The sequence below is a fragment of the Tetrao urogallus genome, assembly GCF_951394365.1.
Source record: "Tetrao urogallus genome assembly, chromosome: 7".
NCBI classification, from domain to species: Eukaryota; Metazoa; Chordata; class Aves; order Galliformes; family Phasianidae; genus Tetrao; species Tetrao urogallus.
In genome coordinates, this window is record NC_136820.1 from 11,992,539 (window position 1) to 12,017,693 (window position 25,155).

At 39.2% G+C, this 25,155-nt stretch overlaps 1 protein-coding gene across 1 annotated transcript in view; it reads right to left on the reverse strand.

Moving 5' to 3' along the window:
- Nucleotides 1–4,038: 4,038 nt before the first annotated feature.
- Nucleotides 4,039–25,155, reverse strand: part of CMTM8 (CKLF like MARVEL transmembrane domain containing 8) — a gene marked incomplete at both ends in the record, with an annotated part of 35,329 nt that continues 14,212 nt past the window's right edge. Inside the window, 3 exons of the mRNA XM_079538433.1 lie at nt 4,039–4,122; nt 6,761–6,877; nt 11,059–11,232. Of these exons, the coding sequence (XP_079394559.1) occupies nt 4,039–4,122; nt 6,761–6,877; nt 11,059–11,232 (375 nt within the window). The remainder of the gene's footprint in view (nt 4,123–6,760; nt 6,878–11,058; nt 11,233–25,155) is intronic.

Here is a 25,155-nt window from a genome sequence, read left to right on the forward strand (position 1 = left end):
CCGGAACGGCTCGGCTCCGCAGCTGGAATTCAGTCATGCAGAGATGCAGTTCGGCAAAGGAAGCTCTACGTTTCCTCAAGGTTAAAAATAAGCGGTTGTGCTTTCTGACAGGAGGGTAAAAACGGCCCCTGAGCTTAGCATCTGTTGCTCCTATAGAAACATCATCTTCTCATGTTTTGTTCTGCAGTGAGAACACGTTTCATTCATATTTAATACTGAATATCGCCCTGAACAACGAAGGCTGCTGTAAAAGTGTAGACAGGTGAGATCAGATGACGTCCAGCATAAGGAATTGATGTGAGTGAGATGGGGTAGGTGAATGGAAGCAACCATAGAATCGTAAGTCCTTGGAGTTGGAATGGGCCTTCAAAGATCACCTAGTCCAGCCCCCCTGCCTGAACAGGGACACCACAGCTAGGTCAGGGTGCCCGGGGCAGGATCCAGCCTGGCCTTCAAAGTCCCCAGGAACGGTTCATCCACCATGTCACTGGGCAACCCATTCCAGTGCCTCACCACCCTTACCGAAAAAGATGTTTTCCTTACATCTAACCTAAATCTCCCCTCTTTGAGCTTAAAGCCACTTCCCCTTGTTCTATTACCACAGACCCTGTCCCCTTCTTTCCTGAAGCTTCTGATGGGTTGACCTTACTGATAGAATCGTTATGGTTGGAAAAGATCCCTAAGAACATCTAGTCCAACAGTCCACCTAGCAAAAGACCAAGCAGTGCACTTTGTTTTCAGTGAGGAAACCTACTATCTGCAATAAAAGGCAGTACCTCTCCCATCAAATTTTAACACCTATTATTAGATATCAAATGTACAACACTGCCAAATCACACAGAAGTAAAATGCTAGCCACTGAGATTTTAAAGCTGGTTTTCTTGTAAGCCTTATGAAGGAAGGTCTTAGTTATCTCTGTACTTCCCATTAAGAAATATGTTTTTCTTTCCCGCTGACTCAGCTGCTGTAGTTCTTAATTTCTCATGAATTTCTCATTTCTACCCAGTGCAATAGAAATGCTTTTACATTAATGCACGTAGAGTAGTTGTATTTTCCACTCAAGAACACTCAAGAACAGCCATCTTCTGTAAACCACTGGCACAAACCCAAGTCTAAAACACTTCTGAATTTCAAGTTTTGATTATAATTCTTCTGCTGTTTACTTGGTAAATGATACGATGTAAAATACATGGTAAATGTACGATGATGATGACACACCAACAACTCTTTAATTAATGAAATTTGATGGCCAAAAGTTAACAGCAAATATCCTTGCTCTCTAGCACCTCACATGTCTATGTGAGTGCCTCAGATCTTTTAGAGATACCGTTTGTTTGGAACACATTATTTACAATGTCAAATAATTTTATTTTGCAAGTTCTCTCATGTTTTTGTTTTTTTTCTCAATTCTTCTCAATATCTCTGTTAAGAATTTTGCTAATGATTTCATTGGTTCCCAGATGTACTTTCAAAAAAAGCTTTTATCTTATGAACACAAAGAAATGTCTACAGCCAAAAATCTTCCAAATACTGCTTTATGATAAACTACTGCTACGTTATCTTCTTTATCAATATTAGAACATACGAAAACATGGATCATAGTTGGCAAGTCAGTATTTAAGACTAATGCACCTGGAACAATCAGATAACCTTTTGGAAGCTTTTACCTTTCATTAGGCCTGAAATAGAAGCAGCAACCTTCAGAAGTAATTCTCAGCCTTACTGATCCCTCCAACTTTAACTAGATATTCAGATTGCTTGAAAAACAGTTGGTAGCTGCAGAAGAGATGAGAAATAGCATACGAAGTAAGATGGCTATCCTTCTTAAGAACAAAGCAGATTAAGTTATGATTTGTGAAACAAAGAAAGCCAAAGATAAAACAAATTCCCACCTAGTACTTTTAAAAACCCAGCAGAATTACAAATTTAATTCCCAAACTTGTCCTTGGGAGACAAGGGATTCTGCACATCTTCCCTTGAGAATTAGGGTGAAGATGCTGAGAGGACGTATTTTGCCAAAAGCATTCCCTAACCTACAACTGTATGTTTTTGTCTTTCATTCTTGGGTTTACTCTAACAGGTAGTGGCTGTTTTCTAACACACAATTTACACAATAGTTTTAGGTATAATGGATAAAATGTATTACTCTCTCTAAGCTCATCTCTGTCTTTGTACCTCTATCCACAAGTGTTGTTTGGGCTATGATGTTAGACCAGCCCATCACTGTTATCATGAAACATTTATGCAAACACAGCCATGTTCTTTGAACTTAGATATGAACATCGAATATCATTCAAGAAAGAATTTTTCTTACTTCTCAAGCATTTTCACAGATGGAAAATCACTCATGAGATTTAAATTTTGGCTGTTCCTTGTCACATTTACTCAGTTGACATTTGTATCATTTTTCTGCCTTTGATTTTTTTCCAGCAATGGAAAAGAGCATATGGAACTTTAATGACACATTTTGTCTGTATAGATAAAATGCATAGTTGGTAGCCCTTCTTCATTCTCAGAGCTGGATGATATTAGTAAGCAGGAGACAGCTTGACCTTTGTTATGCAGGCCAGATGCAATTTGCAGACAAATATAGGTATTTAAATAATATCTTGGCTTCCCTTGTATTGAAATCCTGTGACTCTGACAGATAATCAAGAACAAAACCAGGAGATTGAGAACAGAATTAGCTGGCTGCTGATAAATCTTCCTAGCTGCAGGGTGTGCACATAAGGAAGCACACCCCATTTATTCACAGGGAAAAACAAAGAAGATTTTCAAGCAGTGAGATTTCTCTACTACCAAATATATAGTGCAACAAAGTTTTTGAAGACTGGAAAAGCCCAAATCCCCTGAGTGCAAGAATAAGGGATTTACCAGCAGTCTTTTTTACTAGCAGAAAACTTTAAATAATCACAAAATAATCACAGTCTTGCTCTTTACATAATTCCTGGAAGAGATTCCTTAGGTAATTTGTATTTGAAAGTCATTTGCAAAGGTATTTGTCTTGGAAGTCATAACCTTCCATCATACTTCTGCGTAACTCAAAGATATTTAAATATGAGTCAAATTAAAAACTTGATTTGTTAAACTAACAACTCACAAATGAGGCTGGTAAAAAGGGAATGAGTGAGAAAATCCTTTGTTTCTACTGCTAGGGTCTTGACATTTCTTCTATGGATTTAATCTTCATGTCATTTGATAGCATGTTGAGGCCTACATTTTCAGTACTACAAACTAATGAACTAGCCTCAGTCCTCAGAGAAGCAAGAATTATTACCTTTAGTACATATTTTATGATATTCTCTGTAGGTTAAACATTGAGCATTAAAGGTCTGTTGTCTAGAATTATCAATCAAATCTGCTAGATTTGAGAAACCTGTTAAGATAATTTGCTTCATACATACAACTTCTTCAGCAAGCTGTAAGTCTATGTTGTTAATAGGTTTCAAAACCAAACTCACGATTAAAATAGGCTATTGGAATATGTAAACTGACACAACCATCACAATTCTTAATAGCACATATCTGCCTCTGAAAAACAGACAAAATAAGCAAACCCCTGCTCCCTGCTTACAAAACATTCAAAGCTGGGTCAATTATTTATTTCTCTTTAAAGCTTTTTGGTATTTTTCACAAGGTCACTTTGTATACATATAACATCAATCTTACTTTTGATTTGTAGCATTCGTTATCAAAAGTACACAGGTGACATTTAAAAAGTTAAATTTACAAAACTGGCACATCATCTGAGTGAAGTTTATTAAAGGTTTAGTTATAACATCTATGCAATGTCTAGAAAAATACCATGTTAATTTTAAAAGAAGCAGTATGAAATTTTATTATACAGTACAAAGTCAGTGTTAGATGTCACTAAATACGATATCATATTATAAATATTCATTTTAATCTAAGTTTAAATATATTTCTTCAATTACAACAGAAGTGTTCCAGAAGATCTAATCCTTGTTCCAAGCTTCCATCAAGAAGAGTATAATCCTCAAGACGTTTTATTCTACAGAATTCATTTTAACACAATTTTTACTGCAAAGTTCTTGATCGCCAAGATATAAAGCTAAAATATGTATTTCCAGCATAGCAGGAGGTAACCACAAAGGCAAAGAACTGTGGAGAGAAGAGTAAAAATATATGTCAGAAAAATATTTGAGAGCGTTCTCATTCATTTGAAAAATTAATGATGGTATTTGGATAAAAGCAGCAGAATTGCTAAAATGGTGGTCTCTGGCCTTCTTGTACTTGGGTTGCCATCGCAGTCAACCTCGTTTAAATAAACTTTGTGTAGGAATATGGGCCTAGAAGCAGCTAAAATATAGACTATTTCAACACTTATCTCCACATCATATTGCCTCAGAAGGGATCCTACAGACTGGATGCCCACCAACCCTATACTTGCAGCTTTTAACTTCAGTTGTTCGTAAAGACCAAGCGACACTGTGAGCTCAAACTAATGCCCCCACAGTGCTGCTGCTGCTGCATTCCAGGAGCTGCCTGAAGGCCACCTGTGCCTCAGTGTGGCACACTGCACATCCAGAGAGGTCATTTAGAGCAAACCTAAATTCAAAATTCAGGCCCAGGCATATTCTCAAATGATAGTAATTCCAGTAGTCCTCTGTTAATGAATTTATTTCTCAGTGCAGAGAGTGGCAGCAACCTCATTAAGATATCACTACGTTATCAGAAAGTGACTGCAGAAGAAGTCTTCTATAGCAGGCTAGATTTATTTTATATTTGAAGATTTTTAGGAACTACAGAATATGAGTGGTGTTTGAATTCCTTACTGCATATGCAGCCAGAAGCAAAAGAACAGCTGTGAACTATTTCAGTTATACTGATAAAGTCCAATTCAATGCCAGTGGTTAAGTTCCTGCTAATCACTGCATGTTGTTCAAAATAGCTTATGATAAGACCAGAATGTTTTGTGCTGGTAACTGAACCAAATAAAGCTGACATTGCAAACAGGGCAAACACTACTTTTCTTGGAGTTTGGCAGTGGTAGGGACAAGAGGGAACAAAAACAAGTTACAGTAAGGGAAATTTCAATTAGATATTAGCAAAGAAAAAAAAAATCACTGTGAGAGAAATGAAATATGGCAATGTGGCCTTGAGGCATTTTGGAAAATCCATCCTCAGAAATGTTCAAAACTCAAACAGACAAGGCCCTGAGCAACCTGGTGCAAGCTAACCCTGTGCTGGGGGAGGAGAGGTTGGACCAGATGATCTCCAGAGGTCCCTTCCAGCCTAAATATATTTTATGATTCTCGCTTCTCGCTTCTCTCACTGGCCCAGGTAGGCACTGCAGTTCTGAGAGCAAGGCACTACTAGGCATATACACAAGGCAGTAAATCTGAGCCTTCCAAAGATTTTGGGTGAGCCTTATCTCATGTAAATTCAATCCGTGGCACAAAAACTTGTAGATGATGATATAAAACCTGGTAACAATAGAAAATTCTAACATTCTCCTTACCAAAAGAATGTTATTTCTTAGAAACTAAAACCTCCATCCAAAATCTTCCCAGTAAAGAAAAGATATCGGAGATGGATGATTTGCTAAATTCTCACAAACATATGTCCATGAAACACTTAATGTGTACAGAGAGCACTATTAAACTACATTTAATAGTTTATTTAGACATTGCATTAGATGAACATTATTAGGAGGTATTAGAAGAGATTCCAAATATCCCATGAGCATTGGTGCATTTTGCATAAAGCATGAGTCAGCATGGAAGATTACTGAGCAGCAAGCGAGCTCCTGTCAACACCACTGGCTGAGAAGCAGATCAATAATTACAAACTGCCAAGAGGTGAAGATCCTGAACACCACTGAAGTGACAGGGACATAGTTACATCATTCCCAAGATAAAAACAGAGCAGGTGTTCAGGTCTCTGTGTTCATCACTGTGTAAAATAAGCTTCAGGCAGAAGACAGAATTTGTGAATAGTCCAGAAAGGACAACTGCAGATGCATTAACCATCAGCAAAGTAGCTGTAATTCAGAGTTACTCCAATACAATTGAATTTGACTGCTGTTACCAAAATGTGCAAAGTTCTTCTGCAACTCCTTTAACTTAGCTAAAGAATACCTTCACCTAATCTGGTCCTTATAAAATTAAAAAAAAAATGTTTTTTATTACCCACTTTGAATGCTTTGGACTTCCAAATCTAAGTAGAAAGTCAGTAATGTCAAAAACAGTTGGAAGTTACATGATTTTTCAAGTGTTGCCCAAGATTATCAAAAGGTGAGCTTGGAAGTCACTGTAGAAATGGTGGCACCATTTCAAGGCCTTCCCACAGTGCTCTGTGCATGGCTCAGCCAACAGAAATTAAATGCACTTTAACCACATCAGTGCAAAGTCAGCTGGGTTAGTTTAAGCTGCTTTGGAAGTTGTGTGAGTGCACTGAAGTAACTTTGTGTTCACCCAATTTGTCACTCTGAGGCAGAGGCCATAACTTCTGCTAGAAAGCTAGTAATGAATGGAGGCAGGGAGGGGGAAACAGTCTGATCTTAAAACCATTACAGCCTTTGCAGCTGTGACTGTCATCTCCTGGTTGAATTCCTAGTTGCCTTCAAAACCTACAAACTAAATTACAGTTATCAATAGATTTTGTGTGAGTCCCTACTGCAATCTGCAGCTTTTTGAAATCCAGAATGTGTGCATTTCAACCCTCACATCCAGACAGGCGCTGTTTGGTATCACTTTGTTAGACATACAGCTGTGACTGAAACAAAAAATGAACTCACTGAAGAAGCTGCCCAACTGTTGTAATTGTGACTGTCCAGTTCTTTGGTGACTGAAGATGCATCTACAATGGCGGCAATGAGGTACAAAATGAAGGCACTCCCATTAAAACACAGACCCTGTTGAAAAAGAAAATCAAATTAGCAATTCATATGCAAAAACGTTTGTTACCATTTTCTGTTCCAACATTACAAAAATCTCCTCTGAAACACAATGTGCACATCCAATGTACACACAAAATGTGATTCTCGATGATTTTACCCTCTTTTAACTTCCTCTCTGTAAGATTAGAATTTAATTGCTTATTCTTAATATACATGAACATTAGAGCACATTTTGGACCAATTGCTCGTTCCATCAAACTAAATACTGAAAATTTTAATTTAAAGCCAGGTACTCTGATTTTCCAAAATTGAAAACAGGTACACAGATTGCTTATCGCAAGCTAAATATTAGAATATTAGGCAGAAAGAATATGAGACTACATGAAAGACAAACAAACAAACAAAACCCAACCCCCCATCTGCAATATTTATGGAACTTCCACGACTTTGTCTTCATTTTTGAAGGAAATAAAGTGGGTACAATTTTTTTGGTGAGTATTCTTTCACCATTCAGTAATTTTCCCTTCTGCCTGTTTCTGAGAGAAGAAAAAGCAAACAAACCACAACATAAAACGAAGGAGGAGAACACTCTGAAAGGACTACCTGGGTCATTGAAAGACCCATCTGTGGCAGACACTGCATTTTTTCTTCCCAGGGAAAGAGTGAATGTCTCAGGGAATCTATGCTCATTACTATGAATGAAGCAAAGCAGATGACCTTAATCTCACATGAAACTACAGAGAATAATCAAGGACAGTTTATTCTGGTTTTGCATGTCAGAGACAACAGGAGGGCAAGCATCTGAGAAAAGGCAAACAAAAAGGTATGCATTTATTTTTCTTTAAGTAAGTAACTTGAATACTTTGACATTAATTACTCATTGCTTGCTCACGGCTAGAGGAAATTCATTCGTGTTTAAAAAAAAAATCCCCTAAAACTCCCCCTGCTGCTTGTCTAAGGCATATGAATTTGGCCATAAAATACACTTGCAGTTCAGATGTCAGTGGAATACCCATGACACTCTTTATACCTAGTTACAATCACAGGAATTAGTAACTGAATTTAGACAAAGCCCTGGTGTTGTACATGGTCCCCTCCGTTCAGCTTCTGGCTCTATGTTTGCACCTCACAGCATCACACACGTATCATAAGCCTTAACTCTGTTGTCCCAGTTGTCTCTAAATGATGCAGACTGGTGCAGCTCCAACTTATTCATTTCCATGGTGTGACCCAGTAGATGCTGGGGATGTACCTCAATTGTTCATGACTGAATTCACCAATCATGAACTCTGTCATGATCTAAAAAAAAGGAGAGAAATTCAGAAGGCACCCGTGTCTGTCTCAGCAACTCCCTCAGTGCACCAAAACACAGGTCAGCACATTGGAGTGATTGGTGTGGGAGCTCCTCACCTCCTTCTCCTTTGCTTCAGAAAGACCTCAATTCAGACTTGGTGGAGCCTGGCTCACTGCCCCACATTCTAATGACAGACAGGGTTCAAACCTTCATGAAGGGAAGCCATTCCCCAGCAACTTGCTTTCTCAGCTACAAGCCCTTCCAGAGAGCAGCATGCTGTGCTGTCATCTGTTATCCACTCAGTTTATGAGAGGTCTGACCAAATTCATGCAAGCTGCAGAGAATTCACATTCTCCTGTGGTTTCAAGTCCTTGCAGCTTCAGGACATTTGGAAAAGACCCACCTACCTACATTTCTGCAGAGAACACAGGGCAGTGCCTCAGCACTCGGCTGAAGCCCAGCACAGGGGACTTGAGGTTTTATTCACACACTTGTGAGTGGCTTTTATCTCGCCTGTAGCAGCTCATCTAATAAAATATAGTATCTCCTTGTACAAATCACCTCTTCTATCTAGGTATTACAGTAATAAAATATCAAACAGTCAATTTTAGGATAGGGTGCCAAAAAGTGGAAAGCACAACTTCTGCAATGCACTGATTTTCCAAGTTCAAACTTGATTGCCTAGAATATTTGTTGTTGTTATTTTTAAATTTCCCGTTCCAAAAAGACTCAATTACCTTGGAAAGCTACAAATCCCTGCAATATCTTGTCATGTAGAAAAAAAAGCACATAATTTTTTAGAAGTGCTGCTTTGGGAAATAACACTGCTAGGGAAGATGGAATGCAATGCACGCTGATTGGGCCGTTTACTGCCAATATATTACTCAAACCAAATGGTTCATGCTAAATTACCATCTGCTTCTTAAATTCAAATCTACCCAATTTTAAAAGCTTCCATTGATTGTTTTAGCAAAGAACTGGCCCTATTAAGGAGAGTCACTTCTGAAGCACATCCTTTGGGTTAATTTGCAGTAAAGTAACTGCATCTTAAGCAATTTGGTAACGTGCTTAACCTGCAAAAACCCAGTTTGTGGCAGGGAAGTCCAGATGTAACTTTGGATACTGCATACAATAGGCAGAGTTTTAGCTAACTGTTGCTTAAGGAGGAAGAGCAATAATTAGCAAAGACTGATACTTTGGGGAATGGGGAGAAGGTGGCAGTAAACTCTGTGAAAAGGTGTGACATTCAGGAGGTGTGTGTCATGCCCTCCTCCATGAAAACATTAAAAACATCTCTCTGAACACCTTGGCCAGCCAGGAGTGGCAGAGGTTCAATTCACAGGCTGCTCCCAATAGCTCTTTCAATACCTCAGGGCAAAAGAAGCTGAAATCCAAGCGTCTTTAGTTTGTTTTGCATTTTCTCTTCAAATTATCTTGTACCACAGAGGGAGAGTACCTTTTGGACCTACGTTTGGGTGATCTTATCTACCATGCATTTGGAACTGAGAGCAAGAAATATACTCAGTTTCAAGCAGAAATTAATCAAGAACTGCAGCTTGTCTGCCACACAGATCAGGGGCAACTCATTTACTTGCAGCTGTTGCCTGGTAATAGTGTTGAACTGATAAAAGAAGGGTAATAACTAAAACTGTAACAAAATGGATACAAAGATGTTTTCCTTTTGAATGTACTTTACTTACACTTAATGGAATCGGGAAGAAAAAAAAACGACACGCACTTCTAACCATACCCAGACACATTACTGCTGTAATTGAAATAATCCAACATTTCTATAGCGTTGTTATAGCCTTCAAGGTAATTGCTGGTCGTGAAACTTGAAAACAGAGAAGCTATCTGAGCATAATCCTTGTTGCTGTTATTAGTAATTGCTATAGCTAGCTATTTATTACAGCAACAAAAGGGAAGGTGAAAAGTGTATTCAATTTTAGTCACATACACTTTGCAACATAGAAGTCAAATATATTTTATCATAAAAACAGCAGAATTCTCACTAATAGCCCTTATCTGGTAGAAAAAGAGAGAAAAGCAGTATTTCACTGTATCAAACAAATGCAAAACCAAATTTATGTTATTTGCTGTATGGGTTACAAATAGCCAGTTGGCTTATGTGACAATGACATTTAGCATCTATTCTCTCGAAAATCAGCATGTTATGAAAATCACACACATATATAACACTCATTTGTATAACTAGCAGGATTTCTTTAAATAACAAAACTTAGACCTGAATTTCAAATACCTGTGAATTTTTTCTCCAATTACATTAGTTGTTCACCTAATTTTCATTTAGTCTTGAGCTAAAAGCAAGGGATTACATGGCAGGTATTTTACATGCATATAACACTAATAATTTGCAGCACCGTTTTCACTCTAGCTGTACATGGCTAGTGAGACTGCTGCTTCCTCTCTGAGCAACATTTTATTTTCATTTAGCAGAGGAAGACTCATGCTTTAAGATCCGTGGTACCATTTCCAACTCGTGGTGTTGATTCCTGTAGGGATTCCCACTGTTTAAGCCATACAACTAAGTCTGTTAGCTCAAACGCAGCGACAGATTCATTCTTCGTGGGATGTAATCACTGAAGGGTGAAAAATGGGCCACTGTGCATAAATATGAGTCACACACACATTATTAAAAATCAAGTCACTAAATCGATCGATGAACAAAACAGTGAAACATCACAAGAAAAGTACTTTAAAAGGGTAGTACTGTCTGAGTAGAATGAAGGTTAAACACTGCAGGGATGCAGAGACAGAAATTAGGGGGAAAAACTGCAAAAAGCACCAGTACGATTGGGTAACTGCAGCTGTAGAATGCATCAGTATTTTAATCTCTTCACAACCCAGCAAATCCAAAACAACAATGAGCAGATGTATTTACCACTGTGGTCCATGGCACCTGGGGGATCCTGGTGTAGGTCATGGTCATGTAGATGATCAGAAAGAAGACAGTGAGGACCCAGTAAAACACAGCTACAAACATCACCCAGCCAAAGGCTGGATATAGGAAGTATTCTGTTCCAGCGATCAGAGTCCACACCAGCAGCCCTAATATCTGCAAAATTATGGAGAAGAAAGAAATCAGTTACACAGTCTTAGACTTCTTATATTTGTGCTAGGTCAAAGAACCCCACCACTGCGAACCACATAATCATCTCATGAGCCGAGCTGGGGTGCTGTACTGATCTAACTACATACAACAGTAATCTAACAAAACTACACGTAATACTAATCTAACAAAAAGGAAGAACAAATAAAACTGGCTTTGCTGCAGGAGGTTGCAAAAAGAAGGGCAGAAACGATGCATCTCAGTCTTGACTTAGCCCACGTTTCTCTATTATGAGACCATACCTGTGGTGGTTTTACAGCTAGATCTCAAAAGTATTGCTCATTTTAAATAACATTTAAAAAACAAACTGAGCAAACATCATAGATAACTGTGTTTGAATTCTAGCCTACTAGCTTACATGCATTACTCTGCAGTCAGCAAGAAGCCTGTGAAGGACTGCCAGGACCTTCAGGTCCCACCTGCTACAATCATGGGTAACCAAGCACTTGGGGTCTAGGTCAAAATGGTCCATAAAACAGAAACTCTGTGGAGTGTCAAGCACTACAGATGTAAAACAAGTCTCAGGACCTTATAATAGAGGGAGCAATACAATATCAACAGCCACCTGTAATGCTCCGCTGGACCAGGTTGGGTATATTATTGTATGCCACAGTTCTTGAAACATTTCCAAAGTGATCGGCCATAAGAAGCAGAAATCCTAATCCATCAGTACGGGGAAAAGAACCTTTCCTCTTGATCCTGAACCTGGCAATCTGTTCACGTCTGACTCAAACAAAATACATCAGCCGGGGATTTTAACATGCAATCTTCTGTTTCCTCTAGGGTTAGCTGATCTCCAGTGCATTAAGGGAGATGCAAACAAATCAGAAGCCAAATGGATGACAAAGAGATTTGCCAAGGGGAGAAAAGCTGTGTGTTTTACAAGGTCTCCAGAGATTATTAAATATTAAATAATTTTTTATTTTAAACCTTTCATATATTTATATATTTAAAAGCATTTTACTGCAATCTGTTTTGGGAACTAAAATCCTTTTGTTTGAAATAAGGCTCACCTCTTTTTGCTATCTGGACTATGGTGAAATTGCCTAGCAGAGATAAGTGAGAGGAAGACAAAATTGAAGAAAACAGCACTTATTAAACAGACAACATCCAGAGCAAAACAGACTAGGAAACCTTCTATGTCAATATCTTGTCTCTGGCAGTGGTTAATGACAGATGCCTGAAAAAGTACATAAGAATAGATGACACGGCAGTAGCATTTCCATGGTCTGTCTCCCAGGCTTTCAGGAACCTGTTGTGGAGAGCCTTCCTGAGCCAAAGTGATATCCTTGTAGCCCCTGGGAGAGCAGTTCTGCCATAGCTCCATCTGCATCAGTGCTGGCCCCATTCCCACGCAACTTGTTGGCCATGGTACCATTTACTCTGCAATTGCAGAATTCTGCATGTATTCATAACGATACATTTCTAAACATTACATACGAGATAAAACTATCCCGTTAAACAAGAGTTTACTACAATCTGTCCCGCTAACTTTTAGCAGCTGACACCTATTTACTTTGTCTTCAGTTCATCTTCCAAATTGCCAGACAAACAAAAATCAGCCTTCAATTTGTTGTCTTGGGCATTCACAGTATATTACCATATAATATTCCTATTTTCATCCACTTCTACAAAATGTACTCCTAAAAGAACCACAAAACTGTACAATCTTTTTGTCTTTTTAATAGAAAAAAAAACACAAAATGGTATTTTAAGAATTTTAATTTCTTGCACCATTTTTTTCCAGCTTAGCAATATCTGGAGCACAAATTTTATGGGGAGTGACCGAGAGAACTGGGATTGTTCAGTCTGGAGAAGAGGAGGCTCAGGGGAGACCTGATAGATTTGATGCACTACAGCTGGCTTGGGCTGGGCTAACAATTCCCAATTCATGCCAGATACCAGGTGAGGGCAGCATTGCCTCACAAGAACAGGATAGTCTAAAATACAAAGTTACCGGCTCAGCAATGCTTCTGACAGTTCACTCTAATTCTAGTTCCATTCCAACCACATTTCACTAATAGCAGCAATTCGGTTAATAATGCCTTAAATTACACAAACTATACATGATTAGATTAAAAACCAACTCAATTTTAGTGCAGCAACTGCTTTCAGATTATACAATCTTGATAGGCCATTTAGCTCACAAAATGCCCTTTTCTTGCAATACAAAGATGCTTCCTGTTGTGCCCATGCTCATTAACCCAAATTTAAATTCATTATCCATAAATTATATCAATGAATAATTGGTCTCATGCTTAATAAACAGCTATTAAAGACAGATTTATCCTCTCTCTGAGTTGCCGGTACAACACCATCAAAGGAAACTTGGGAGACAAAGAAAACAGAGAAATGTAACGTCATTAAACACCTAAGAACAACAGTGTGGGTTCTGAGTGAGCTTTAAAAACAGCCAGATAACTTCAGCAGAGCAGTGTAACAGATAACTAACTTCAGCACAAATGAGATTGGTCAGAACACCTCAGCAGAGGCAACGATTATTTCTGAAAATGGTAAAAACTTTGCAAGCAGCAAGTTATTAAAAAAGAAAATTCCAAAGTTACACGAGACCACTAAACCTACACAACTGCACAGTGCAACTATTCAGACGTGGGCCACAGCAGTGGTGGTGTTCTCAGTTAACTTTCCTCCAGCAAAACTCTAACCTGTGATTACTCTCTGTCTTTCAAGAACACTTTAATATTGAAACGGCCGTACATCTTGCTTGTATCTCAAAGCACTGCTTTTAATGTGTGTTTGTAGCTCGCCTGCGTCAATAGCAGACCAATTTGTCTAAGCAACTGAGATGCACCATGGGTTTCTCAGATTTATATTCTTTACCAGTTCTTGGTTCATATGCAGCGTAACTTTGATGGGTTGCATATTAGAATGCCCCTGACATTTTCAGTTAGATCCAGATACTCTTACCGCATATTACTGGAGCTGACAGGCTGAAATAATATTTCAGATTTCTTGATTAGAACTGAAAAGGTCAGACCAGCTCATGGTCAACAATTCACTCTCTGTGTAGTTAAATGATATGGCAAACAGTTTTATTGCTGATGTAAACACATGCAATAAATTGATTTAAAGTTCACGCTGGCCGACAGTACCTACAAAATACCTTAGGTGTCAAAGGAACAGAGACAGCTAGACAAGTCTTTCATTATTAGCTTGTCTTTTCAGCATGTTAAATACTGAGATGGCTTCTGTGGTGTAAAAGCCTGTCTCCTAGTGTTTTGATTGTCCCTTACATTACATGTTTGCTGTTCAGCAGATCAGTACAAAGTGGATGACACTCGTGCATCTGATGGAACTGAGAATACCACTTCTGCTGATGTAGTAACGAGCCTCCCTGCTGGGAATAAGGGCTATGGCTACATCCAAATGGCATCCAAATCAGCTCCTAGTGCACAGAACGTGGCAAATGAGTGTCAGGTAAGCAACACTGTAAAGCAGAGACCAGCTGCAGTACCTGAGGAATGCTCACAGCCACTCAGTGTGTACACAACTAGCTTCATGGCTACAGACTGGCCAGAAGACAAGGAGAGCTCCATTCAGTAACTGGGAAAGGCCCAGATCTCATAATGCTACAATGGATTGCTAATAGCTAAGTGTTTCATTTACTGACCGGTCAGAATATGCTTATCTAGAGTTATAGGAGCATACTGTGATGCTGTCAAAAAGACTTTGAGAAAAGGAAGAACAAACATCAAGAAGAAAGAAGAAAACAATGCATGTGGCAGCTGATGGCAGGGGTTGCTGGCTTATCAGGCTAGCGGGGCTTCTGCAGCTGGGTCTGATATTTCAGGTTGGGTGGGAGATAAGGATTTTACTCATCAGTAAATCATAAAGGCAAACAGTTTTCCCTTGTTCATTGCAGTCTATGATTTCACCTTGGATATCTCTTTTGTGATTATTTGGCTGCCAGTTGCCCAGGTATCTCCATTACTGCATTAATATGTCAAATCTACTAATGCATACTTCAGCAGTTGGCAGACACCATAAAAAGGAAATAATTCTGTAGCAAAGTCCAATATTATTGAGCGTGCAAGTTTAAAATTAGATGCTTAATTGCATATTCAAACTCTTAAATAAGTGCCATAATTTATCTGCAGTGCTAAGAACTTCAGAAGTATCAGACCACACAGAGATGTGAAAAACAGAGGCTTTGTAGCCTAGCAGATGAGATGCATCTCGTCTCATGTTGCTGGTACAAGCAAGCAAGTAAGAAATAAGAGTGAGCTTCAATCTGTGTATCCAGTTTCGCTTTCAGAAGCAGCCTGAAAACTGCAGAACTGAATTTGTACTTGCAAACTATATTCTAAAAGCCCATGATGTTTTCTGTGACACTGTTCTGGTGATGTTAATGTTGCAAATCTGCAGTGTTCATCCTGACTGGTTAACACAGTAACACAGTTACAACAGCATATGCATCCCTTTCAAAGAAAAAAGAAGGCTCACGGGAGAAAAACCCAAGGCCTGTCTCATTTCATGAAGTAAAAACTATGTGGCATGCTTGCCTGAAGCTTTCTGTATTTATCCTAGAGATGCTTTCCAAGACCATTTCGGTTAGCCGTATGCCTAAGTATTGTAGGATTTATGCAGCATTGCTACTGGCTGAGATGGAAATGACGGGAGAAGGAGAGATGTGCATTTGCAGAAACAGTTTTCTTCCATACTCAAGGCACCTAAATATGGACAGGCTCCAGCAAACAGAAAGCAAGACGTCTTGCATCTCCTTCCTAAGAAAGCAGATTTACTACCAGAACAAAGAGAAACCACTCTATATTACTGCACATCTTTATTTCACTCTTAAATCACAATCTAGGAGCTACCTCAGCAGCCTATGAATGTCTCACCCTCAGCCTTTTCTTCCCTAGGCTACTCTCAGCCTGCAAAAAAAAACCAACCAGGGAGTCTGCAAGCAAGGAGAGCACAAACACTTCTCACACACCAAAATGAAGGATTGGATACCCTGACTCAAACTGTCCCAGAAGGGAGGTAGGGTGAAAAAATAATGAAAGAGAAAAAAAGAAGGAGAAAAAAGGGTATTCCTTCCCTATTGTTCCTGTAAAATATAGCCAGGACAGTCAGTTATCATAATAGGAAGATTTATTTGCCCTATACTTGATGGATGCAGAATGATTTTTTTTTTTTTTCTTGCTAAGACTACATGAAATAAGTGTTTGCACTGCATTTAAATAATCTCTTTAATTGGGGTATTTGAGCTCCCACACAATACATGAAGCCATATCCATCAATTTTGTCCACTGCCACTAGAGGGAGAAAAGCCACTGCTTTTGTAGAAAAACGTTTCATGATCCCTCATGCATTCCAGATGACCACTGGCAGCGGGTGATTGATTTCCCTGCCCAAGAATCACCTGTCCAAAGATAAAGAATGGTGGTGGGGAAGAGATGGAGCAAGATACCGAAATTACTCTCAGGGCCCCCTAATACTAAGGGTGCCATTTGCATACAGTACCCAAACGCAGCAGCCTGGAAGTGTGCTCTCAAATAAAGCCAAGAGCTTGGTTGAGTCATATGGAACAGTATGACAAAGCTTTCAGTCAATTAGAGAGCATGACTTTGATGAATTAGAGAGAATGACTTTGATAGTTTAATTCCATACTGACCATGATGCACACAACAACAAAATCAAATGTAAATTCAGCTACAAACTACTCAAAATGGCGCTCATTTATTTGTTTTACTTAAAGAAAAAAATAAAAAAAACAACACTTGTATTTTAAAATCATATTTTAGAGTCCATGGAGGAAGAAAAACTAAGAAAAAAATATGGTGAAAGCATACGAACAGCAGATAAATGAAATTCCTGTCCAGACTAAAGCACAACTCAACAATCGCTTTGGCTTAATGCTGGCAAATCTTCTTTTGTGTTCGGTCAGAAGAAAAGGTGACTCATATTTGGCTACATTTTATAGAAATGCAAGAGCCTTGCTGAGCTACCTTTGAAATGTCAAGCCCATGTTAATTCTTGTACTTTGTAATAATCTAAGCAATACACTGTCTTAGCCTGACTTATGTCTCTGTTTCAGTTGCAAGCACTTTTCTAACACGAAACACTACATCAGATTGACATCAGCCAGTCACTGCCCTTCTTGTTACTGATAACATCGCATTGGAAGTATTTATTTTGCTGAGATCTCCTCAGTGAAGGAAAGGTCTGAAGTCCACCCAGGCTGTCTTCTTTTGTGACAGCTCTGTGCAATAAACTCCGCTTCTATAGACAAAAATCCTTTGAATTCCTATAGTTTCACAGGTTGTACATCAAATGAAAACAGGCTGCTGTGTTTCTGTTGAGAGTTTTTCAGGGCTTGTCATTCCTAACAGAATTCAGAAAGCCACAGTTCTTGCAGAAACATCCAAGTGGTCACAATGGACACACACAGAAAGTATTTTATGATTTATGAAGTACCGCTCTTAGCATCAAACTCGGCCTTAGCATTGGAACTCTCTCCTATGTTTCTATTCATAACAAAAAGGTGGAAAATTGAGCCCCTTTTAAAGAAATTTCTGAAAACTGTCAGATTAGTTTTAATATTATTTTTACGCAATCTTCAAACTTTCTGTCCCACTTTTGGCTCCATAGCAGCAACAGCAAGCACTCCTCGTGAAAGTGAGGGCTTGAAATGCTGGCAACACTCACCATTACTGGAAAGTAGCAATCTCTCACAGAGTTGTTTTTTAGGGCAGCTTTCACTAGAAAGGAAATCATGGGATGTGGAAAGTGTCCAAACATGCTCCAGAAGTATGTTTTCCCTACAGTGAACTCTTACTTAGGAGCTTAGTCCAAACCTTCCTACAAACCACACAGAAAACCTGTAGATCCAGGATTGAAATTGTTTAAACTCATGCTCACTGGAGGAGATTTCATTCAATAGAGAGGATGGGATGGTCATTTCGCATTGAGAACTCAAAGACTTTCAAGAGCAGACAGACAGACCTCTAATGGCTTTCCCACAGCTCCAAACAGCAAGGAAGTCTTCCCTCAGTAGCTCCAGTTCCCTAGGAAAGAGCCCCAAACCACCTTCATCCACAGAACAAGGGCCAGACCTGCTCACACCTGAGTCAGTAGAGAAGAGCCAGTTCTGATAATTAGTATATGATGCTCATTAGCCAGATCAGTCACATGGTGAAGATGTACTTACTTAGCTAAAGCATGTGTAAATAAAGATATGGGATTGACATTACAGCATGAGGGTGAGCCACCTTGCAAGAGTGCCCAAGAAACTGTAAAGTCTCATTGGGAAGAACTGTGAGAGGGAAGCACACACTGGCTGGCACGTAAAGCATCAAGTTGGAAACACTTTTCTGAACAGAATGAGTGTTGCTATGCTGCAGCACTTACTGGGCATAAAATCAATAGGACCTCAGCACACCCCGATTTAATGTTGACTGAAGATGCCCACTCAGATGAATAAATCACATGGCACTCCTGTTCTCACCTTCATAGATGAGATCACTGACTCTGCTGCAACTCATCAACTCATATACAAAGAACCTTCTACAATATGGTGCTACAGCTCACTGCAACCAACAGCTGAGGAAAAGAACTCAGGAGGGGCAGAGTAAAGAAATTGTCCTGTCCATCCCAGCAGCATACTACAATACCGAGCTCTTGCTTCATCTGAGAAACATGCAAGGAATGTGTGAGACTGGAGCTAGCGCCGCTCATGCAGACCAAAAAGAAAGAGTGAATGAAAACAACTGAAGATGTTCTCTGGAAAACACATCCCATCCCATAACCATCAAATTTGTGCAAATAAAAAAGGGTTTGCTACATTTACCAAGACATTTTTTTTGTGGAAAAATTATTGGAGGCAGGATAGTGAATATTCATAAATAGACAAAACAAAAAATTGAGCTTGGGTTATAATTTTTTCCATGTGATCAAAAAAGAGAAAAGAAAAAAAAAAAAAAAAAAAAAAAAGCATTAGAAACTGTTAGAAATTGAATAGAATAACAAAAACTCTAACAAATAGCACACCTCACTGTTCTTTACAAACCAGTAGTGTACCTGCACATTGGAAATGTTCTGTTGATACAGGCTGGTTTAGCAGTAGGGATCAGTATTTAAGTTTAAGGACCAATATACTAGTTTAGCAAAAGGAATCAATGAGTGCTTGTTCTAAAACTTTCCATTGTAACTGCTTGGTGTGTGAACAGCCTTATTTTTCTCATTGATTCTGCTTCACAGGAGCACTCGAGTCACAATAGACTACTTTTATCTTTGCTGGTACATGGACTTCTTCCTTGGATTTCACATATACTGTTTTGAATTAGAGTGCACTACGATAGAAGTTGCTCATATGGCCTAAGAAGTAATGGAAATTTGCCAAACTGGGGAAAAACAGCAAAAGGCCAGCCAAATGTCACTGTGATGAAGCTGATAGAGAAATAAAGGGGAGGAAGAAGTTGGTCGTACGGTTTACCTTAGATACAACTGTGCATGCCCAGAAGGACACTGGCATATATTATTGAGTTCTTGGAAAAGAAAGAATATGTATGTCAATGTATTATATTTGTATGTCTTCACTGTTTAAATGTAGAACTTGAACTCTGCGAGCGCGTGCTTGATTTGTTGTCTCCTGGTACATACTGTGAGGAATAAGGGAATACCACTTTCTAACACCACACTGAAGTCAGAGAGTTTTCTTCCCAGATTTCAGATGATACTGTTCATCCCTCTCTCCCATTTCTAAAATGATTCAGTAGGCTTAAGCAAGGCACCAAGAATGGCTCCTGCAAGAAATGAAATTTAAAGCTAGAAAAAGATGACTTCTAATTTTCTGTTCGAGACAGAAGGAGGATGTGACAGGAGTCTGCAGTGCTGGGTGGCATAAAGGGAGCAAGGAGTGGGTTAGGCCTCACAACAGAAGAAGCAGCCAGCTAAACTATCAGACAAAAAGGTGAAAAAACAAGCAGAAGTAAGTGGTATTGCAAATAAAACAGAAAACAAACAAAATAACACAACCCAACAGTAACAAAAAACCAAAATCTGATAAATAGCCAAATTGTGGAATTCACTGTCACAGGATATAATGGAAATCAGAAATAAGAGAGTTTTAGAAAACATACAAACTCCTAGAAGCCAGGCTAGCCCACGGCCATTACCTGTATACATGACATTCAACACACAACTCTCAGCTCTGGAAATTCCTAAATGCACAACTTGTCAGAAGCCAGTAAACTACCATGGAAGGCTCTTGCTCTGTGAGCTCCCCTTCTCACACTCCCTCATAGGTTTCCAATATTACTGATTATTAGAGACAGATTAGCAGATCAAACAGCCCAATGATCCTATCCATTACAACCACCATGACGCGCTGCTGGTTTAATTGGCCTTGCTTCCCTGCAGGATACCCTGGCAACTGAGCGCTGGAAGCTGCAGAAGTTTTGGCAGACTAGGATGAGACAGCCACACAACACATCAACACAACATGTTTTTTCTAACATAGGGCTATGAGGAATGACCTCATACACTAGCAAAAAAACTGGCCTGAAAGATACCTTTACCAAATCTATCTTCTCAGCAAAACTCTGGTTGATCATTAACAAGTCATTAAAATGTGTACAAAGCATAAAGATTGGTCCATGTCCCAGGGCACTTTCCACATTAAAGGCTTTAAGGTTTTTGTGGGCTGCATTTGGGAGCACACATCTGCTTACCAGCTGCCTACCAATGCCTGTAAATCCCAGCTTAACACTTATGTTTTGCCTGAGGAATGACACACACAGAGTTTATATAGGTAATGCACTTTGCCATGCATTACACATGCATTAATTAACTTGTAACATCCTTGCTAGCTATTATTTTATCTATAGAAGCAGCCAGATCTTTGAAGACAATGCTCCTTTATTTGACAAAAATGCATTTTTATGCAGGAGACAGCATGATGGATCTTTCCCAGGTCAGTCAGGAGAAAGACCGGAGGTCAGCTTCTCTCCTAAGGCACACAGAGGTGTTGCATTTAACCAGCAATGCACTGCTTCGTGCTATCAGCCGCTCCATCAGTGGCACGGTTTAATGCAAAAATAAAGAGGGGTGGTGCAAAACCTTACTGCAGACAAGCAGCCTGCCTTAAAAAGCACTTACTTCTTTAGAAGGGCACTCGGTGAAACAGTGGGAAGGCAATGACCTCCACAGTGCTTAATCTCTAAACCTGACCTCGGCCAAGGAGACTGCCTGGCCTCCTCTCCAGCAATCATGATAGATGGGAATAAAAGGGAAGGCGCTGCTCCCTCTTCCTGTATGGCACCACCTTCACGTCCATGAGAAACACCTTCCTATTGTTCACTAATGCCTCTGATGTGAAATTCACCTTTTACAGTCTGCGCAGCTTCCTGACAGTGCTGGGAGAAGCGGTGCTGCTGGGGCCAACGCCACGGGCTGCAGCTGACGGCATCGCACGTCTCCAGGCATTGTTCACTGCAATTCCTGCCGTGCTTTGCCCTTCAGCAGCAGACACGAAAAAATGTAAGAGTATATTAGATCCAAACACGAAAGGATTTGCTTTTTCAGGTGCTCTAGGAGGGAATTTTCACTTGGTGATGTTTTTGAGTATGAACTTCAAAGTTCTAAAGCAAAACAGTCACAAAGAAACACACGCTACTTGAATAGACTGATATTCCTCTGTTTCCTAAAGGTTCCTTTTGTGCTTCTTAAGAAACAGCACACTTGATGATCCAAACACCTTCAGTTTTAAAACTAGCAAATAAGTGCCATGCTTTGATCATTTTTTCTTTCTAAAACTCCTATTATAAGTCATCAGAATAGGCAAAACAGCAAGGTTAAGTGTTCTTGTATTTAACATGCAAATATTAATGCATTTTGGAGCTCTGAGTAGAAGCTGTAGCTGATTTCTCTGAGGAATAACGTTCACAAATAGGTCTTTTAAATTGCCCTGGTCCCATACAAGCAGTACAGAAGGAAAAACGCAGCTCATGTGAGCCATAGGGATAATTCATGGAGCTGATTTCTCACGAGTTCTATCATCAAATCCGTGTGACGCCTGACTTCAAGTTTAAAACATCTCCATGCTGATTTTAATTTAAAAATATCTCTGTACGAAATTATAGATATTACAGATTTGAGAGCTGACATCAGTAGCAAACATCAAGTACTTATGTGGAAGAAGTTAAAACAGCCTTGCAGGGTTTCCCTGCTACAATTTAAGGTTCAAAACAAACCTAAGCACAAAAACTGGGACACCGTACTGTCACGTTGTTTTTTAATTCCTGTTTTGAGATTTGAAGTTGAGATTAGACAAGGCAGGGAATTTCTGCGGATGCAAAATCTCATCTTGAGACACAAAGGGTTTCAGGAGTACCAGTGCATTTATAACTGCAGGATAGGGTCTGCCCCCACCTTCCTCCAAAAGCAGATTTTCAGTTGGGATTTTTTGGATGCCAAGCTCAACATACTACCTTTTGTTTGTGCAAATTTACTGTTTTCTAACATTAGTTCACAAAGATACAGGAGTTTTCCTGAGAGAGGCTGCAGACTTTAAAGGCAAGTAGTCGAGATACACTTCCATTGTTAAAGACCATGGTACAGCCCCGGTGCTCTGGCGTTATGTCTCCTATATAAAGCACCCATACACATGTGTGTGCAGGCTTAGCTTGTTGCATACACTGAGTGTGTGTTTGTCTTTGGTGCTATCAGGAAGTGCATTCTGAGGAAATGACAACCCTTCCTCAGAAAAATTAGAATGAAAGACTGTTAGCTTCAGTAATCTCTAAATGCCAGAAATCTCCTTTTCTTGGTCTCTTTTATTATGATTTAAACAGGAAAAAAAGCCCATAAGTGAATTCTGAGCTTAGAAAACAGATGACCATATATGTCTGCCTGAACATTGTGTTTTCCCCATTATAGCTATTTATTGTCATTATTTTTATTAGTGTATCATTGTTTCTTCAGGACCATAATGGTAGGAAGGTTTGTTCTTTTGTTTCATATAAATGAAAAAAGCTTGAGGTATTTTTTTGTTCTTCTACCTTGCCCTTATCTCTTTTTCTGCATACAGACTTTTCCTTAGGAAGAAGCTTTATAATGCTTGATCTTCCTCTCTCCCTTCATCCTCTAAAAAAGTTCAAGCTCCCTGGGCTAGAAAAATACTGGTTTCCCAAAGCAATGATTTGTGTACATTATTTTTCAGATTTGGTGCCCGTGCACCAAACACACTAAACACACCCAGTCACAAAGAAAGTCACCCTGCCCTCTTTGAACATTAATAAGGTGAACTATTTTTAAATGTGAATTCCTAACCGTGGTTACTTATGAATTAGGACTGATTATTTATGTAGAGCACTTTGTTTAAATGGTGTCTACTTTCTTCGGGAGAACAATGCAGTATACAGCTGCTTTATTAATAATGTCATTGGCTCTTTGTTGCTATTTTTACATTTCCATCTTCCTGTTAGGCCATGTAAATAGAGCTGCCTATAATTAGCGGACGCACAGCATTGTTTCACAAACCCTAACTGCTACATTACAATAGAAAACTCATTACTTCTTTGGAAATAATTTTACTTCATAGTTATGAGGCTGTATGACTGTGTGTAATATGGCGCAATGGGAAAAACAAAGAGAATATCTGCTAAGAAAGCCTACTGCTGCACTCCATTTCTACTCAAAGATCAGTAACACCTTAAAAGCTTTTTTTCAATTTTATTTTTAGAATGAAACTATTTTTTCATTTCCAGCTGGTCACATAGAGATTGGTTTTATAAAAAAAGAAATTTAGCTCCCTGTGAGAGGAAGTCCTCCGATCACCAGAAGCTGAAGCAGTTCCCCCTTGCTTGACCAACTGTAGACATGAAAATGAGCCTGCGTACAAATTTGCTGTATTTCTTGACTATGTCAATATCCAGACCCGTATATAAACGTCCAACCCCAGGAACCATTATCCATGTTTTTAGGTAAGGACTCAGGATTTTACAAAGACCAAATCACTGTAGAAGCACCTCCCTGAAAAATCCTTTTTCTTACCTGAGAAAACTGTTTCCCTTCTTGAATGTATTTTGCATATAATGTGACAACACAGGAGAACACCATGCTTACATATATTTTATATTTGCACACGATTTTCTGGAAGCATTTCCGTTCATGTAGTTCACATTCAGACCTTTATGGCCACGTGGGCATCGCACAAAGAATTCAACCTACAGAATGCTCTTTGGAAAGAGATGTCTTAATGAAGACACTGCACATGATAGGATTAATCTTATGGAATCACAGAATCACCAAGGTTGGAAAAGCCCTCTCATATCACCTAGTCCAACCATCAGCCCATTTCCCCCATGCCCACTGACCTCGTCCCTCAGTGCCACATCCACACGGTTCTTGAGCACCTCCAGGGCCAGTGCCTGCACCACCTCCCTGGGCAGCCTGTGCCACTGCATCACTGCTCTTTCTCAGAAGAAATCTTTCCTAGTATCCAGTTTTCTCTCTAAATAAGCTGCCATACTGCCAATTGCACTAATTGCTGAAAACCTCAGCCTCACTTCAATCTGAATTTGTCTAATGTCACTTTCCAGGTATGTCCTTTTCTCACATCTCTGTTAGTGCTGATAAATTAAATATATCTTTGTACTGAAAGCTGTTTATAAGTCAATGAGACACAATTGAAGGAGAGAGAATCATAAATTTATGCATGTGTGAGTTTTCCTTATTATCAGTAGCAGTAGAAAAGGGTTTACTATGAAGGAATCAGGAACAGGGAATATACAAAATTTTCAGACAAGTCCTATTTAGGAGCCATTATCACTCTTCTACAATTAATATTCACAGAGCAGTTTGGGATGCAAAAGCAACTTTAAGATGAGCAATTCTAAACAAGTG